Raw genomic sequence first — 17045 nt, 5'->3', positions numbered from 1 at the left:
CCTCTGAACATGGAATCAGAGCCCCCCATCAAAGCACTGTTGGAAGGACTTGGTTGTTCACCTTAAGGTTTGGCCACCAGGGGGCTCCGGGGTTCAGGGTTACTGTCCTGCCAGTGGAGACCCCCAGGGGAGACTTGGTGTTTTCAGTCCCACCTCTAAGCTTTGCTGGGCTGGTGTCTTGTCAGGAAGGCCCTCCCTTTCCCCTCTTCCTGCTCAAATCCTCCAGGGTCCTCCTGGGAGCCTCCTGACTCCTCCCACCCCACCCACTCCCCATCCCCTGGATCCAGCCCTCCGGTGTGGCCATCCACACTCTGGGTTTCATCTTTTTCTAATTAGACTAGAGGCCCAGTGCATGGAATTCATGCATGGGTAGGGTCCCTAAGTCTGGCCAGCGATCAGGGCTGATGGGGGCCTTCCGGCTGCCAGCCGGGGCCTTCCTCCATTTTGTGCCGCCCCCTGGTGGTCAGCACACATCATAGCGAGCAATTGAACTCCGGTCTCCCAGTCAAACTCCTGAGGGGACACTTTGCATATTAGCCTTTTATATATATAAATTGTGCTGGAGGACAGGGACCCGGTGCCCTGCCTGTTCTGGGAGCGAATCGAGTATTAACATTAATAGTTCATTCAACAAATGTTTATTGAGCACCTTGTCTGTGCCCTGTGCATCAGGAGCTAGGAATTCCTCAAGGTGCTAGGAATACTGCAGTGAACAAAAGACGAAAGCCCCTGCCCTTTCTGAAGGTCACAGTCTGGGAGAGACAGACAATAAACAAATAAACCTTGCCAAGTCATGGTGAAGGCAACAAGGGTAAGGAGAGAGGGAGTGGGTGGCAGGAGCCAGTTTCCACAGGGCTCGGGGCAAGGCCTCTTTGAAGAGGTGGCATGTGAGTAGGGACCAGAATAAAGCAAAGGGACGAATCATAAAGCCATCTTGGGGAAGAGCTTTCCAGGTGGAGGGAACCGCCGGAGGTGGGAGTAAGCTTGGCAATCCAGGGAACAGCAGGAAACGTGTGTCCAGAGCAGAGCGGATAGGAAGAATAGCAACATGAGATACAGTAGCCAGGGCGGGCCATGCAGGGTCTGCAGAGGCAAGAAATATTTGCATTGAGCCTAAGAATGATGGTAAATCATTGGGGAGCTTTCCACCAAAAGAGGTCCAGATGGGATTTCCATTGCCTCAAAGCTCACTCCAGCTGCAGTGAGGACAATGGACTGTAGGGGGCGCAAGATGATCAAGGTCCATTGGGATGCCTTTTTATTTATTTATTTTTATTTTTTAAAATATATTTTATTGTTTTTTTACAGAGAGGAAGGGAGAAGGATAGAGAGTTAGAAACATTGATGAGAGAGAAACATCGAACAGCTGCCTTCTACACACCTCCTTGGTTGATGTGCCCGCAACTAAGGTACATGCCCTTGACCAGAATCGAACCTGGGACCTTTCAGTCCGCGGGCCGACGCTCTATCCACTAAGCCAAACGAGTTAGGGCTGGGATGCCTTTTAAAAAAATAATGCTTATTTTTCAATTACAGTTGGCATACAACATCATATTCATTTCAGGTGTATAACACAGTGATTGCGCATTTATATACCTTTCAAAGTGCTCCCCCCACCTCCAATAAGTCTAGTACCCACCTGCCACCATAGTTACCACAATGGGATGGCTCCTGTGTGGTAACTATGGTGCACTGCAGAGCATTCTTCCCGTGTTAGCTCAGAGGTGATGGGCCCCGGGTTGGTTCCCGATTTTACAAAGGATAAGCTTGTGGCTCAGAGAAGGAGGTGGGACGCTGGACCCTTTTGCTATGCTGCCTGCTGGAAGCCGGGGACCTGGGTCCTTGTAGGTGGGTCTCTTAATTCACCTATGGCTTTGGGCAAGGGACCTTTTTCCTTCTGTTCAACTGAGTTTCTCCCTCCCACCAGGAAGTGGGTGTTTGGTTAGATTTCTATTGTGATTTAGGGCAGTGTTATTCAATAGAAATATGGTGTGAATCATATATGTAATGATAAAGTTTCTTTTTTCATTTTTATTGATTGATTGATTTGAGAGAGACATCAATTTGTTGTTCCCCTTAATTTATGAACTTATTGGTTGCTTCTTGTATGTGCCCTGACCCAGGATTGAACCCAAAACCTTGTGTATGGGCATGGTGCTCTAACCACTGAGCTACCCAGCCAAGGTTCTAATAGTCATATTTTATTTTATTTTTTTCTAATAGTCAGATTTTAGAAGAGGGGAACAGGTGACATTTAATTTTTAAAATTTTTTTTGTTAACCCTTACCCAAGGATATTTTTTTCCATTGATTTTTTTTTTTTTTTTTTTTAGAGACTGGAAGGGGGGGTGGTGGAGAGAGAAACATCGATGTGAGAGAGACACATCGATTGGTTGTCTCCCACACACACCATGACCGGGGCCGGGGATCGAACCTGCAACTCAAGCATGTGCCCTTGACCAGGAATCCAACCTGCGACCCTTTGGTGCCTGGGCCGACGCTCCAACTACTGAGCAACACTGGCCAGGGTGGAACAGGTGACATTTAAATAACATCTTATTTGACCCATTATATCCAAAATATTATGACTTTAACATGTAACCAATATTTTAAAAAAATTTACATTCTTTTTTCTTTTCTTTCTTTTGCTGAGTTTTTGAAATCCGGTGTGTCTGTTACACTTTCAGCCTATCTGGATTCAAGCCAGACCACTATTCAACCCACGTGTGATATAGACACGAGGGTCCTGGGAGCTGGGGAAGATGCTATTCTCAGCCCTGACCACAAGGGGTCACTGTGCCCATGCCTGTGCATGGGGTGGCCCCTCCCTTCATGGGGAACTCTGATCTCCAGTGACTTCAGCCAGCTGAGTCAGGCAGAAATCTTAAGGCCCCACATGAACTCAGGAAACCTTCTTTGACCTCAAAAGCTGTGTGTTCATTTGTTTATTCCACAAACATTTATTGAGCATTTAATTTGTGTCAGCAGTGACCAAAGCAAAAACCTGCCCCCGTGGGAAAAGAGAAAAATAATCAGAATATAGAGTGTGTCAGAGGGTGCTAAATCGGGAGGTAGAAGCACACCACACGTTTAAGGGGCTGCAGGGTAAGTCCTGACATGTGGGTTCTCCCCTGTGTGGAGTGTACGTGCCTCGCTTCTGCTTTGATTGCCGAGGCATGCACTTCAAAGATGTTTATCCGGAGCAAACACGTCACCAGCCACATGACTGCCCCTGGTTTTAGAGATCTTGGTTGGTTTCAGTAACTGACAGTTTGGGCCTGTTTCCCCTCCCCTTCCTTTCTCCCTTCCTCCCACCCCCAGAGGTGGGGTACCCAGCTCAGTGTGGGGTACCGTGAAATGGTTTCCACAGGAGATAGTGCTCAAACCCAGGACCCAGGAGGTAAGAAGGAGCAGGGCCCCGGCCGGTATGGCTTCGTTGGTTGCGTGATGTCCTGGGCACCGAAGTGTCGCTGGTTCAATTACCGGGGTTGCGGGTTCAGTCCCTGGTTGGGGTCGTGTGCGGAGGGCGGCTGATCAAAATGTCTCTCTCATCTCTAACTCTTTCTCTCCTCTCCCTAAGCATGTCCTTGGGTGAGAATGAAAAAAAAAAAATAATCCTGTATAATAAAAGGCTAATATGCAAAGTGACCAAACAGCAGAACGACTGGTCTCTATGATGCACACTGGCCACCAGGGGGCAGATGCTCAACGCAGGAGCTGCCCCCTGGTGGTCAGTGTGTTCCCACAGGGGGAGTGCCGCTCAGCCAAAAGCTGGGCTCACGGCTGGTGAGCCCAGCGGCGGTGGCAGGAGCCTCTCACTCCTCCACAGCAGTGCTAAGGATGTCTGACTGCCGGCTTAGGTCTGCTCCGCGTGGGAAGCGGGCCTAAGCCGTCAGTCAGACATCCCCCGAGGGCTCCTGGACTGGGAGAGGGCACAGGCCAGGCTGAGAGACATCCCCCCCCCCCCCCGCCCAGTGCATGAATTTCATGCACCGGGCCTCTAGTAAGTAAATAGATAAGAATGATCACGGAAAGGCGTGGGAAGGGAACAAGACAATGGCCGGCATGAAGGATCACAGGCACGCCGGCCCTGGGAGCACGGAGAACCTGTGCCGAAGGGCTGCTCCTGGCACAAGACGGCGGGAGGAGCCGGCAAGGGTGGCCGGGCCCCCCAAGAGGGGTCAGAGTGCTGCTGCACCAGTGGGTGTTCAGCTCGGCTTGTGGGGCATCGGGGAGAGTTTAGAGCAGGTGGGGCTGCCCCGGGTATCAGAACGACCCTTCTCAGGCCGTGTCCAGGAGGCCAGGGAGCAGCCCAAACCGGCCGTGGCCCGGGTGCGGGAGTGGCCGGGCTCAGATACAAGGGCTATTTATGAAGCACTCGCCAAGGGTTGGATGGAAATCCTGCTAAATAAACTGTAGGGTGTGTTTTGTAAGCACAAGAGTTTCCACACAAACCCACACGCAAGAGAAATCTCTACGAAACAGACTGAGCGGAAACAAAGGTGTTTGGCCCCGAGGCCGCTGGCCACAGCACCCACGGGAGAGCCCTGCGGAGGGAGAAGGCCACAGTTCCCACGGAGGGCGGGCACGGGGCTGCTGAGGCCGGAGGCCCTGGCCTGCGGGGAGCCGGGCTGTTGCTGAGGTCTATGGCCTGGGGAATGCAGTCCCTACTTAAACCCAAGCGACCCTTGGAAGGACCGGGCGGATGGTACCCATGCCCTGGGGCACCATCCCCTAGAGTCGGCAACATTCCTCTCTGCAAGTATTTGGGGCCCAGTCTCAGAAAGATGGGCTCCCCCTCCCCCCCAACCCCCCTCCCCCCCCATGAACGCTCTCCAGGGCCCGCTAGTTGGAGATTCCTGTCAGGTCTGAAGAGGTAGAGGCATTGGATGCGGACATTCTGGAGAGAAGGCTCCGTGATCATCTCACTCGTCCGCCCCCCGCCACAGGCAAGTATCGGATTGGGCTCCCGGGACTCCGCAGTGAACATGTGAGGCACGGTCGGTCCCTGCCCTCACGAAGCTTCAGTTCTAGCGGCAGATCCGTTGCTTCGTTTCATGAGTGTTTTACGGAGCACCTACTATGCGCCCCCAGCACAGACGCAGATAACGCAGGCAGAACCGCCCGCCCTTGTGCGTGCTGACACAGACTGTGGCCAGTGTGCATCATAGAGACGAGTAGTTCTGCTGTTTGGTCACTTTGCATATTAGCCTTTTATTATATAGAATTATTATTATTTTTTTCCATCAAGTACATAAAGCGGGAGGGACATCCAACGGGGACACGCACCCTCGAGAAAAACAAAAGCAACAACAAACAAGGAAGCAAACACATAAAGCCACGATAGGCTGAGATCAGGCGTCGACAGGAAACCACCGGCAAAGCTACGATAGGAAGCAGAAGGGGAGGTCTGCTCTAGAGACGGTGGTCAGCGGGCGACCTTCCCACTGAGACCGGAGGGAGGATCCCGGGCAGAGTGTTAGGAAGTGTGTCCCCGGCAGAGGGAACAGCACAGGTAAAGGCCGGCCCTGCGGGAGGCGGGGGGCAGGGGCGGGGAGGCACCTGCCACGTCAAGATGATCACAGAGGCCCAGAGCCTGGCGGAGGGGCGAGGTGGGGGAGATGGACGTAAGCCAGGCTGGGGTGCCCTGGGGGCACTTTGGTCCTCTTACCATTGCAGTGGGAAGTGACAGATGGGTTTTAAGCAGGTTTTGACAAGATACTGTTGTGTGTTTTAAGGACACGTTGACTTGCCCTGGCCGGTTTCGCTCAGTGGATAGAGCGTCGGCCTGCAAACTGAAAGGTCCCAGGTTCGATTCCGGTCAAGGGCACGTGCCCGGGTTGTGGGCTCAATCCCCAGTGGGGGACTTGCAGGAGGCAGCCAATCAATGATTCTCTCTCATCATGGATGTTTCTATCTCTCTCTCCCTCTTCCTTCCTCTCTGAAATTAATAAAAATAATATATATACATAGATAGATAGATAGATAGATAGATAGATAGATAGATAGATAGACACGTTGACTTGGTGTAGGGTAGGGGTTGGGGGTGGGGGAGGTGGGGACAGGGGTCGAATGCAGAAGCAGCTAGACCAAGTTGGATGCTGCTGTACCCGTCCAGGTGAGAGCGACGGGTGGCTTGCATGAGAGCGGGTGACAGGAGGTAAGTGGGCGATTCGCCATCTATTTTGCAGCCGAGGTGACTAGACTTGTCAAAGTGGCAGGTGGGAGCGAGGGCGGGATCAAGGACCACTCCCGGGTTGGGACCAGAGCCACAGGGAAGAGGATGTTGTCATTTACTAACAAGGGGAAGACTCGAGGGGGGCGGGGGGATACCATGGAGCCTAAACAAAAACAAGTGGGACGCAGCCATGGAGGGGGGTGAGGCAGAGATGTTTGTCGGCTGTTGACTTGGCATCAGGGGTGCCCAGGTGTGCACACAGATGCCGCCTGGCACGTAGCAGACACAGGTGTTGGCTCAGAGACCTCGGAGAGATTACCCAGAGGGAGTTTGGGTAATCAGAGACGCGTGAGGTCAGCGGCAGAGAGAGAGGCATCGAGACAGACGGGCTGGGGTTCGAACCCCAGCTCCCCCACCTGCTCACCAGGCGCCGTTGGGCAACTGACCGCATTTCTCTGTTTCCTCACCTGTCGCAGGGGAGTGTGTTTGCATGCATTTCACGGGGCTGATGGGGGAATTCGGCGAGACACGGCACGTGGGCGGGACTAGGAAAGCTGTCCACCGCGAACTTGCAGAAGACAGATGAGGGTCTGTGTGCTCCTTGTAGACACCCTCACCAACCCTCATGCCGGGCTTTCCCAGGCTTGGGCCTCAGCGGCTTGGACAACAATGAAAGCCAGATGGCACGGTGCTCAACAGCCCGGCGGTCGCGGTTCCGGCCCGGACGACGCCACTTGCACAAGCGACTTCAGTGTGAGCCCCGGTCTCCTCACCCGTCACGCACGTCCTGATGAGAGTCTCCAACCTCATGACGCTGTTTGCGAGGGTTACATGTGATAATGTATGTAAAGCCCTTGGCAGCCTGCCTGGGCTTGAGATTTTTATTTTTGTTATAACTGGGGATGGAGGCGGGCCTCCGCTGACCCCGGGACTCGGGCGCTGACCCCCTGGTTGGGCAGCATCCCTACGTCCACATGGCCGGAGACCACCTCCGGCTGCCACCCATTCTCACGGTCACACCCCGGCCCCTATCTCCATCCGGAAGGGCTCCACCTCTGAAACCACCAAATCCCACATCCCACTCCCTGACCACAGCCTCCCAGGGTTGTGGGTGGCTCTGTCGTACCTGTTTTTCCACCTCAAAGACACCCTGACCCTTCCCAGTCAGCCTCCCCTCCAAGCCCCTTCTGTCTCCACTTCCGCCGCCCCACAGTCCACCCCTTCGTGAACCCCCTCCCCGCACCCCACCCCTCCATCTTCAGCGTCCCTGTCTCAGCATCTGCCCCACCATCACACAGCCCTAGATCTGCCTGTTCTTTGCTGGAGAAAAACAAAACAAAACAAACAAAAACACAACAACAAAATCAACCAACTGCTCAGGTGGCTCCTCGGTCCATTCCCGACGGCCCACTTCACCCGGCATCTTCTCTACCGTCAGCCCTCCCCCCACCCCACCTGCCCAGGCGCCCGAGGAGATGCCATGGCTCCTGGCCTTCCTATCTCCCCGGGAGGGAACAGGAGCGGCCCAGCAGGCCCTCCCGCCCCTTCCTGCCACCCGACCCACACCCCACCTGCCACCCCAGCCGCCCTTTCCTCCTTCCTTCCTGGAACAATGGACGGGGTGGCGTCTGTGGGGCTGCTGTCTGGGGCGAATCCCCCCCAACTCTCGCGGTTGCACCATCTGCCCCTTTGTTCTGGGGCATCTCACTCCCTGGGGTTGTTCGCTCTCCAACAACAGGGGTTCGTGGGATCCCGGTGCCACCGCGGAGCGTTGTGTAACCGTGGGCGGGTGACTCCGCTTCCTCCTCAGCGCATGGAGGAGAACGAGAGTCCCTTTCTCACGGGACCGTGGGAAGGGTTCAGGGAGTTAACGTACAAAAAAAAAAAAAAGAAAGAAAAAAGAAAGAAAGAAAAGGCATTAAAACAGCGGTGGACAGAGAGATGCAGACTGGGACCAGCACTCTGTGACCACATGGGGAAGGGGGCCGTCTACAAGCCGAGGAGAGAGGCCTCAGGAGAAACACAACCTTGAACTTGGACTTCTAGCCTCCATCACTATGAGAAAGAGGGCTGGGCTGGGCTGGGCAGCGATAAGGCGGTTCTGAGCCTTATATGTGGTGGCATCCCCAGCCTTCTCGGCTCCCTCCCGTGGGCTCTGTGAGGCCGCCTGCTCGAGCCGGGAGTTCTTGTCAGGAGGAGGGAGACCTTGGAGACAGGCTCAGTGGAGGGTCCCTGAGAGCCCCTCAGAGCAAAGCTTTCTCCTCACACCAGGGTCGAGGGCTTGTGTTTCCCGGGAAGTTCTGTTCCGTGGCCAAGTCTTTATCCTGAAGTTGTTATAGGTTCACAGGACGTTGCACAAACAGTCCACACGGTCCCGCGTCCCCTCCCCGGATGGTGACGTCTAGTTAGCTGTGGCCCAACATCCGACCCAGGCCATCCACAAGGGTCAGCTGGACCCAGATCTTCTTTTATTGAATTTACTGAGGTGACATTGGCTAATGAAATGATATAGGTCTCAGGGGTACAATTCTATCAGATATCATCTGTTAGACCCCAGATCTCTCTTAAAAAAAAAACAAAAAAAAACTCATCCGAGACTATGTTTTTCATTGATTTTAGAGAGAGGAAGGAAGAGAGGGGAACATCTATGTGAGAGAGAAACATCAATCAGTTGCCTCCCGTAGGCGCACTGAGGGGCGATCTAACCCGAAACCTAGGTAAGTGCCCTGACAGGGAATCGAACCCGCCACCTCTCACTGTGCAGGACCGAGCTCCAACCAACTGAGCCACACCAGGCAGATCACCCTCGGAATCCCCCCAGATCTTATCCCGCACCCATTGCTTACATGCGTCTATCTGCCGGTGTGTGTGTGTGTGTGTGTGTGTGTGTGTGTGTGTGTACACGTGTGTGCACTGTGTTTCTATGTAACTTTATCCCAGGCGTAGCTCTGTGTAAGACACAGAACGGATCCCTCATCACAGAGCAGGTCCCTGGAGCCGCCCACCTCTCTGTCCCCAGAGAATTCTTTCTTTTTTTACATGTTTTTTTGTTCTAAACTTTTAGAGGGAGAGAAAGAGAGAAACATCGATGAAAGAGGAGCATCATCAGTAGGCTGCCTCCCTCGTGGCCCCTACTGGGGATGGAGCCTGCAGCCTGCAATTCAACCTCTGGGTTCCTGGGCCCATGCTCAACCGCTGAGCCACCCTGGCCGGGCCAGAGCATTCTTCCTTTACAAAGGGGTTTCCGTGTTGCCCGGCTGTGGTGGCTCAGTGGACTGAGCATCATCCCAGGAACCACGAGGTCCTGGGTTCGATTCCAGTCAAGGTCACATGCCTGGGTTGGGGGCTCAATCCCCAGTAGGGGGCATGCAGGAGGCAGCTGATCAATGATTCTCTTTCATCATTGATGTTTCTCTCTCTCTCCCCTCTCCCTTCCTCTCTGAAATCAATAAAAAATATATTAAAAGCAAACAAACAAATAATAAAAGGGGTTCCGTGTTTCAGCCCAGCATCTGGCCCTTCTGTGTCACCAGGGCCCGAGCCAAGGCCTTCAGCACCACGCAGGGCACCCCCTCCCGAGGGCCGGTTGGTGGGGAGCAGACATGCATGGGGGCCCAGGTGGGCGTGGGCATCCCCGAGGCGGCACCGAGAGGGTCCCCAGGTGCAGGCAGAGGCAGGCTCAGCTCAGGGCAGCCGGGCACAGGCGAGGAAAGTGGTTTGGGAGCCAGCCCTGGGCGGGCGAGGGAGAGAGAGGGAGGGAGGGAGGGAGGGCGAAAACAGAGAGGCGGCCTCCTGAGTCACCGCGTGGTGGTCCGGGGCGGGGCTGCTCGGGCCGGAGACAAATTGCAGTCATTAGGGACTTTAAGAGGCTGGGGGAGGGGCTGGGCACGGAGGCCCTGCTCCCCGTCAGGACGGGTTCCCCCAACCCAGGGCCCCACCTCGGGCTTCCTGGAACTTCCCTCATCTCACCGCTGTCTCCCCAGGTCTCTCTGGGTCCCTGTCTCCCTGTCTGGGTCTCCATCGCTTCCTGTGCATCCGTGCCCTCCCCTCCGGCTCTGCACGGAGCCTCCCCGTCTCTGCCCGGGACCCTGCTCCCTCACCTCCCAGGACTGTGAGGACCACAAAGTGAGAAAGCATGGGTGCCTCCTGCACCTCCCGCCCCTGCCGGCTCCCCACCTTCCCCCCACCCCCTCACCCCCCAGCCTCTCCCTCTGCTGTGTCACCTTCCACTGCTCCCTCTGCTCACGTCCCCATCACCTGTCTTGCATCCATCACTCTCATCTGCCTGGTCCTGCCTTCTCCATCTGGGGTCTCTCTGCACCTCCCCCCATCATTGCTGCTTTATCATTCAGCACGTGTGTGATTGGGGGCGGGGGACCCCTCTTTTCTCTCTCTCTCTGTGTCTCTTCCTATTCTGCCTGCACCTTCTTCCCTGTTCTCGCTGCTCCTCGCTCAGCTTTTCCACGCTGACCGCTCCCTCCATGAATCTCTCTCTCCCTGTGCCTCCCACCCCGCCTGGTCGTTTCCCATCGGCCTCCCCTGCCCCCGTCACTCTCCGCTCTGCCTCTCCCACTTCTCTCGGGGCCTGTATTTGTCTTACCTCTTTCCCTGTCTCTCCACCTTCATGGACCTTTCCAGCCTCCGTCCCTCCCTCTCGCCGCCCCTCCCAGCACCTTCCTGGGAGCCCCTCCACCCCCACCCCATCCGCCCTGCCCCGGGGTCCCCTCCCTGGATCTCTTCCAGGTTCTAACACCTTTACGGGGCGGGCAGGTTCACCTCAACAATTGTGGCTGCTTTTCTGGCCAGAGAGGGAGGGAGGAGATGGTACCCGGGAGTCTTGGAATGGGAACTAAGCAATTAATAAAATGTCAGGAGGAGAAGGGCGGGTTGGGGGGGGGGGGGGGAGGTTGGGCAGGGCCAACTGCCCAGACCAGGGATAAAAGGGATCTACGGAGTGACAGGGAGGCGAGGCACCATCCCCACTTCCTCCTCCCAGGAAGACATCCAGGCCGGACGTGGTGCACCTTGGTCCGCATCCTCCCTCCAAGCTGCCAAGGACCCCGGATTCCCGCCTCTAAGGAAGGGTCTCGGTCTCCGTGTGAGAGGCTCTCGCTGTCTCTCTGACCCTCGGCCTCTGGGCCCGACGCAGCCTCCTTCTCTCTCACTTTCTCCCTGTTTTTGCCAGAAACCCAAACCCCGAGTCCCCAGAATGCTCCTCCTGCTGACCTCACTTCAGATCTTGGCTCTAGGTAAGATAAGCCAGTGGGGTCCGGGGTAGGAGGTGCCCTGGAGACGCTGAGAAAGGAGGGGCAAAGGGCGCTGGGGCCCAGGATGCTCTTGGGTGACCTGGTGAGGAGGAGAGGGGCCTGTAGTTTGGAAACCCAGGCTGAGGGATGGGCTGGAGCGGGGCCCGAGTGCTGCTGACTTCTGGTGATATCGCAAGGTTTTGGGGGGTCATCCAAGAAAGGAGGGCGTAGGGTGCTCCCCAGTGCTGGTGGGGGTGGCGATGGGATGGCGGGCTGGTGGCGGGGATGTGGTGTGGAGTATGGAGCAGGTGTGGGGAGAGATCGTGGGACCCGGGGGCCACATTGAGTGGGACGTTTGGGGATGGGACAGGGAGCTCAGGAGTAGGGGGCGTATTGAGATAGAAGGTGTTTGTGGGAGAATGCCGCTGAGGGCAGGAGACACAGCAAGGCCCTGGGTGAGATCATGGGGATGGGGGACAGTAAGCTCCCTATTGTGTTGGAGCAGAAATGGAGGTCCCATGGGTGGGGCTGACAGAGGCGGTGGGTCAAGGGTTAAGTAAAGAAAGTGTGTGTGGGGGGGGGCGGGGGGGGGGGCATTGGGTCCAGGAGATCCTCGCTTGCTGGGGGCGGGAGGACATTGGCTCGCCTGCTTTTCCCACCCCACCCCTGCCTGCTCCTAGCCATGGTACAGAGCCAAGACGATGAGAACAAAATAATTGGTGGCTACTCCTGCATCCAGCACTCCCAGCCGTGGCAGGCAGCCCTGCTGGCCGGCGTCGGCCGTCGCTTCCACTGCGGAGGGGCCCTGCTGTCAGACCAGTGGGCCATCACCGCCGCTCACTGCTCCCGCCCGTGAGTGGCACCCTCCCCTACGCTTACGCCAAGTGAGCTCCAGTGTGGAGGCCCAGAGCTCAGCTCAGAACCAGAACCCAACGTAGTCGCTGGGTCCAGGTTTGGGGGTCCAGGTCTAGAGAAGAGCCTAGAACCCAGACACAGCTCCGCAGATGGAATCCAGCCACGAATCTTGAACTCAGTTTAGGTTCTGAAAGCAGATTGAGCGTTTAGAACCCCCCGTACACCAGCTTGGAGGCCCCCCACAGAACCTGGAACCGACTGCGTGATCTTGAGATTCATCCGGAGGCCAGGGCCCACATAGAGACTGAGATTAGGGGCCCATTCTAGGTGGGTGGTTGAATTCGGGGCACAATCTACCTTTAGGAACCCAGGGCCCCTCTCGGACAGAACACTGCCTAGAATCCGGAGTCTGGTTCAGAACCTACAATCCAGCCGTAAATCTAGAGTCCCACTTAGAGCTGGGACATGCAGCTCAGAGGGTAGGGTAGATAGAAGCAGGACCTGGAGCCCATTCTAGATCCGTTTCTAGATACTGGTTTGCATCCTGGGCTTCACATCCTAGACTCTGGGCTGAGTTCTGCCCTCTAGGTTCCACACGGAACTTCCATTTACGGCATTGGACCTGGTTCATAGGCAGTCGGACGGAGATCTCTCATTTGGGGCCTGGGTTCTAGGTTTAGGTGCAGAAGCTTAGAGGGGTTATGAGTTGCTGCGTGGGGCTTCAGATTATGGTCTGAATTCTGGGATCTAGACACTGCGTTGGGGTCTGTAGACTAGACTCTGGACTAAACATGGGATCTAGAATGGGCTCATTCTAGGACCCAGAGCCCAACCGGAGGTCAAGGGCTCAGACCAGAGTCTAAAACCAAGAGCCCGACAAACCAGGGATTCAATGTGAACAGTCCAGCCTAGAATCAAGACCTCAGACTGCTGTTTAGAACCCTAAGCCCAACTGCAGCACAGAGCTCCAACCATCGTCCAAAACCCAGGTCATAAGCCAGAGCTGAAGCAAGAATCCAAAATTCTCAACCTAGAACCTAGAGCTCATATCAACGTCCAGAATCCACAGCTCAGGTCTCTCTCTCTCTCTCTCTCTCTCTTCTTTTCTCTCTTTTCTTTTTTTAATTGATTTCAGAGAGGAAGGGAGAAGGAAAGAGAAACATCAATGATGAGAGAGAATCATTGATCGGCTGCCTCCTGCATGCTCTCTACTGGGGATCGAGCCCACAACCCGGGCATGTGCCCTTGACCGGAATTGAACCCAGGACCCTACAGTCCACAGGCTGATGCTCTATCCACTGAGCCAAACCAGCTAGGGCCACAGCTCAGGTCTTAATCTATCACTCCGTATAGCATCCTCCCCCTGCCCCAAAACTGAAAACTCAAATCAACATCTAGAACTCAGATCCAAGCCATCATGCAGAGCTCAAAACAGCACCCTCAGCCTGCCCTACCGGTATCTAGAAAGGATGCCTCAACCCACACTCCATCTAGAACCCCAGTCCTAGCTTAGATTCCAACATTCAAAAGGTCGGGAACCCAGAGGCCAGGCTAGAACCAGGATGGAGGCTCCCTGGAGCCTAGTCCAGAACATCGGTTCTGATATAGAGCCTAGAGCCGTAGCCCAGAGTCTGGCGTAGAACACAGAGCCTAGAACCTGGCCCCAACTGAGAACGCCCACCCATCGTGAGAACGCCCACCCAGAAGCCAGAACACAGCTCACAAGAGGAGGGGGAGGACGGGCCTGGGCCGAGAAAGAATACCCAGCCAATGCCCAGCCCCCGGGTAGAGGGAGTGGGGCTGGAGCGTGGGGAGGGGTCCCCGGGTCACATCGTGAGCAGCGCTCCTCTCGTGGGTCATGGGCCAGGATCCTTCGGGTCGCTCTGGGCAAGCACAACCTGCAGAAGCGGGAGGCCACCCAGCAGGTGCTGCGTGTGGTCCGCCAGGTGCCACACCCCCAGTACAACGCCCGGACCCACGACAACGACTTGCTGCTGCTGAGGCTGCAGCAGCCGGCTCGACTGGGGCGTGCGGTGAGGCCCATCCCCGTGGCCAGGACCTGCGCCAGCCCACAGACGCCCTGCCGCGTGTCCGGCTGGGGCACCACATCCAGCCCCATTGGTGAGGACTCCTGCACCCTGGAAAGGAGCGAGCTGGGGGCTGAGCTCTGGGTCTGAGGGAGGAGGCGGTGGTGGGTCCCCACATTCCGGGGTCCTGGTGTCGGGTAGACCCATGTCCTGACCACTCAGTGCCTCCCCAGCCAGGTACCCCAACTCTCTGCAGTGCGTGAACATCAACATCACCTCCCATGAGCAATGTCAGCAGGCCTATTCGGGCGCCATCACGGCCGGCATGGTCTGTGCAGGAACCCCGGAAGGCGGGAAGGACTCTTGTCAGGTGAGGCCCAGGGTGAGAGCCGGGGGCAGGGGGATGGCTCGGGGCCTGGACTTCAATGCAAAAGGATCTCAGGAGCACCCAAGACCTTGAGAGATTGGAATAGCCGGGCGGCCTCCTAGTTGTGAGCCCTCGTAACGGACCTAATCCCTCTGTGCCTCGGTTTCCTCCTCTGTCAAGCGGAGGTAGCACCGCATAGAGCAATTGGCAGATCAGATGAAATGGTCCGTGGAAAGAGCGCGGAGCCGTGCCTGCACGTAGCTCTGGTCGCCGCTGTCCTTGTCCAGATCATGCATGCACACCTGGGAATCTGTGCTCAGGGCCTCCAGGCATCTCACGCCATCCCCGGGAGACGGCTCCGGAGTGGGGTGGGGGGTGTGTGAGGAGCCACACACAGTTTTCCAGAGGCAGAGCTAATACGAAGGGGGCTCCGTGGGGCCCAGAGACAGCAGGGACCAAAGAGGGAAGGAAGGGACCCAAGCCTGGGGCTATGTCTGCAGTCTTCCCCCACCCACCCTCACCCCCCCACCCTCCCACCCCCACCCCACCCCCACCCCTGTCTCAGCCATGTGCCTCCCTGTCTCTGCCTCTTGGGCTTCTCCATGGGCATGGCTCTGTCCATCCGTCCACGGGTGTCTCCATCGGGGTCTCTCCCCTTCAGGGAGACTCCGGGGGACCCCTGGTGTGCAAAGGGAAGCTCCAGGGCCTGGTGTCCTGGGGGATGGAGCGCTGTGCCCTGCCGGGCTACCCCGGAGTCTATACCAACCTCTGCAAGTACTATGACTGGATCCAGCAAACCATTCAGAGCGCATGATCGCCCCTGTGAGGGAATATCGATGCCCACCCGCTGCCCAGACCTGCTCTCTCCACTCCAGGCCAGCGGCTCCTCTGCCAGCCCCAGGGGTCCAGGCCCCCAGCCCCTCCTCCCTCAGACTTAGGGGTCCAGGCCCCAGCCCCTCCTCCCTCAGACCCAGGAGTCCAGGCCCCCAGCCCCTCCTCCCTCAGACCCAGGAGTCCAGGCCCCCAGCCCCTCCTCCCTCAGACCCAGGGGTCCAGGCCCCCAGCCCCTCCTCCCTCAGACCCAGGGGTCCAGGTCCCCAGCCCCTCCTCCCTCAGACCCAGGGGTCCAGGTCCCCAGTCCCCTCCTCCCTCAGACCCAGGAGACCAGGCCCCCAGCCCCTCCTCCCTCAGACCCAGGAGTCCAGGTCCTCAGACCCAGGAGTCCAGGCCCCCAGCCCCTCCTCCCTCAGACTCAGGAGTCCAGGGCCCCAGCCCCTCCTCCCTCAGACCCAGGAGTCCAGGCCCCCAGCCCCTCCTCCCTCAGACCCAGGAGTCCAGGCCCCCAGCCCCTCCTCCCTCAGACCCAGGAGTCCAGGTCCTCAGAGCCAGGAGTCCAGGCCCCCAGCCCCCTCCTCTCTCAGACCCAGGCATTATTCTATTTATTGGGAGTTCAGGCCCCCAGCAGCCTGGTCCTAACGCCTGGCTCAGAACTGCCCTCTCCCGGAGCGTCCCTCAGATGTTCTCTCCCCACCCCCATCGCGTCATCACCCTTAGACACAGAGGCGGGAGCGTGAAGGCACCACGCTTGGCAACATATTCCGAAGAAGACAGTTTCCAAAACTCTTAGCGTCTCTGAAAACCAGATGAATAATAATAAAAATGGAATAACCCTAGATTCCGTCCATCTGCTCATTTAATTCATCCAACACGTATGCACTCAGCGAGGCGCCTGGCTGGCCGAATGGGTGCTCCCTGGGGCCTCCCACACCCCCCTCCACTGGGATGGTGCGAAGAAGGAGGCCCCCCAGCTCTGCGGTGTGACCCCCGAGCAGGACCGCCCTCCCCTGGCCTCCGGGCTGGGTCCTGTGAGCAGGGACCGCTGAGGTCCAGGGCAGGGAGGGCAAAGACGTACTGTGTTTCCTGGAAAACCCTATGCAAATGGAGCAGCCTCCGTCCTAATCAGATCTCAGGTGAAGAGAGTTGAGTTAATCACACTTTGAAGTTCAAGTCCTGGCAGGGCCTGGCTCTCCTGGTATTGGTTTATTTCCACCTGTCATCCCTGGCCTACGTCTCCTCCCTCCCCAGGCGCCGACGCAAATGGCCTCAAATGCCAGAGCATTGTTGCTTCTAATTTACAGGAATCCATTGTGTTATGAATTTCATTTTCTTTCTTACTTTCATTCATCAACAGCTATTTTGGGGGGCACCTACTATGCACCAGACACGTGCCAGGCATTGGTCTACTATTAGACACCTACTGTGTGTCAGACATTGGCTTATTATTGGTCATCTACTATGTGCCAGGCATTATTCTATGTATTGGGCCCCTACTGTGTGCCAGGCATTGATCTGCTGATTAGCACCTACTGTGTG

The 17045-nt window shown here is 56.6% G+C and overlaps 1 protein-coding gene across 1 annotated transcript; it reads left to right on the top strand.

Annotated features, from left to right (window-relative positions):
• The first annotated feature begins 11386 nt into the window (after nt 1–11386).
• KLK14 (kallikrein related peptidase 14) lies at nt 11387–15486 on the top strand. Its single transcript, XM_054710970.1, has 5 exons — nt 11387–11426; nt 12104–12275; nt 14146–14399; nt 14539–14675; nt 15334–15486. Exons 1-5 carry the CDS (start codon nt 11387–11389, stop codon nt 15484–15486), a joined length of 756 nt encoding a protein of 251 aa, XP_054566945.1.
• Nucleotides 15487–17045: the final 1559 nt, after the last annotated feature.

This window comes from Eptesicus fuscus, chromosome 21 (assembly GCF_027574615.1).
Source record: "Eptesicus fuscus isolate TK198812 chromosome 21, DD_ASM_mEF_20220401, whole genome shotgun sequence".
Classification (NCBI taxonomy): Eukaryota; Metazoa; Chordata; class Mammalia; order Chiroptera; family Vespertilionidae; genus Eptesicus; species Eptesicus fuscus.
Note: the sequence above shows the minus strand (reverse complement) of the source record. Positions and strands in the feature narration are given on the sequence as shown.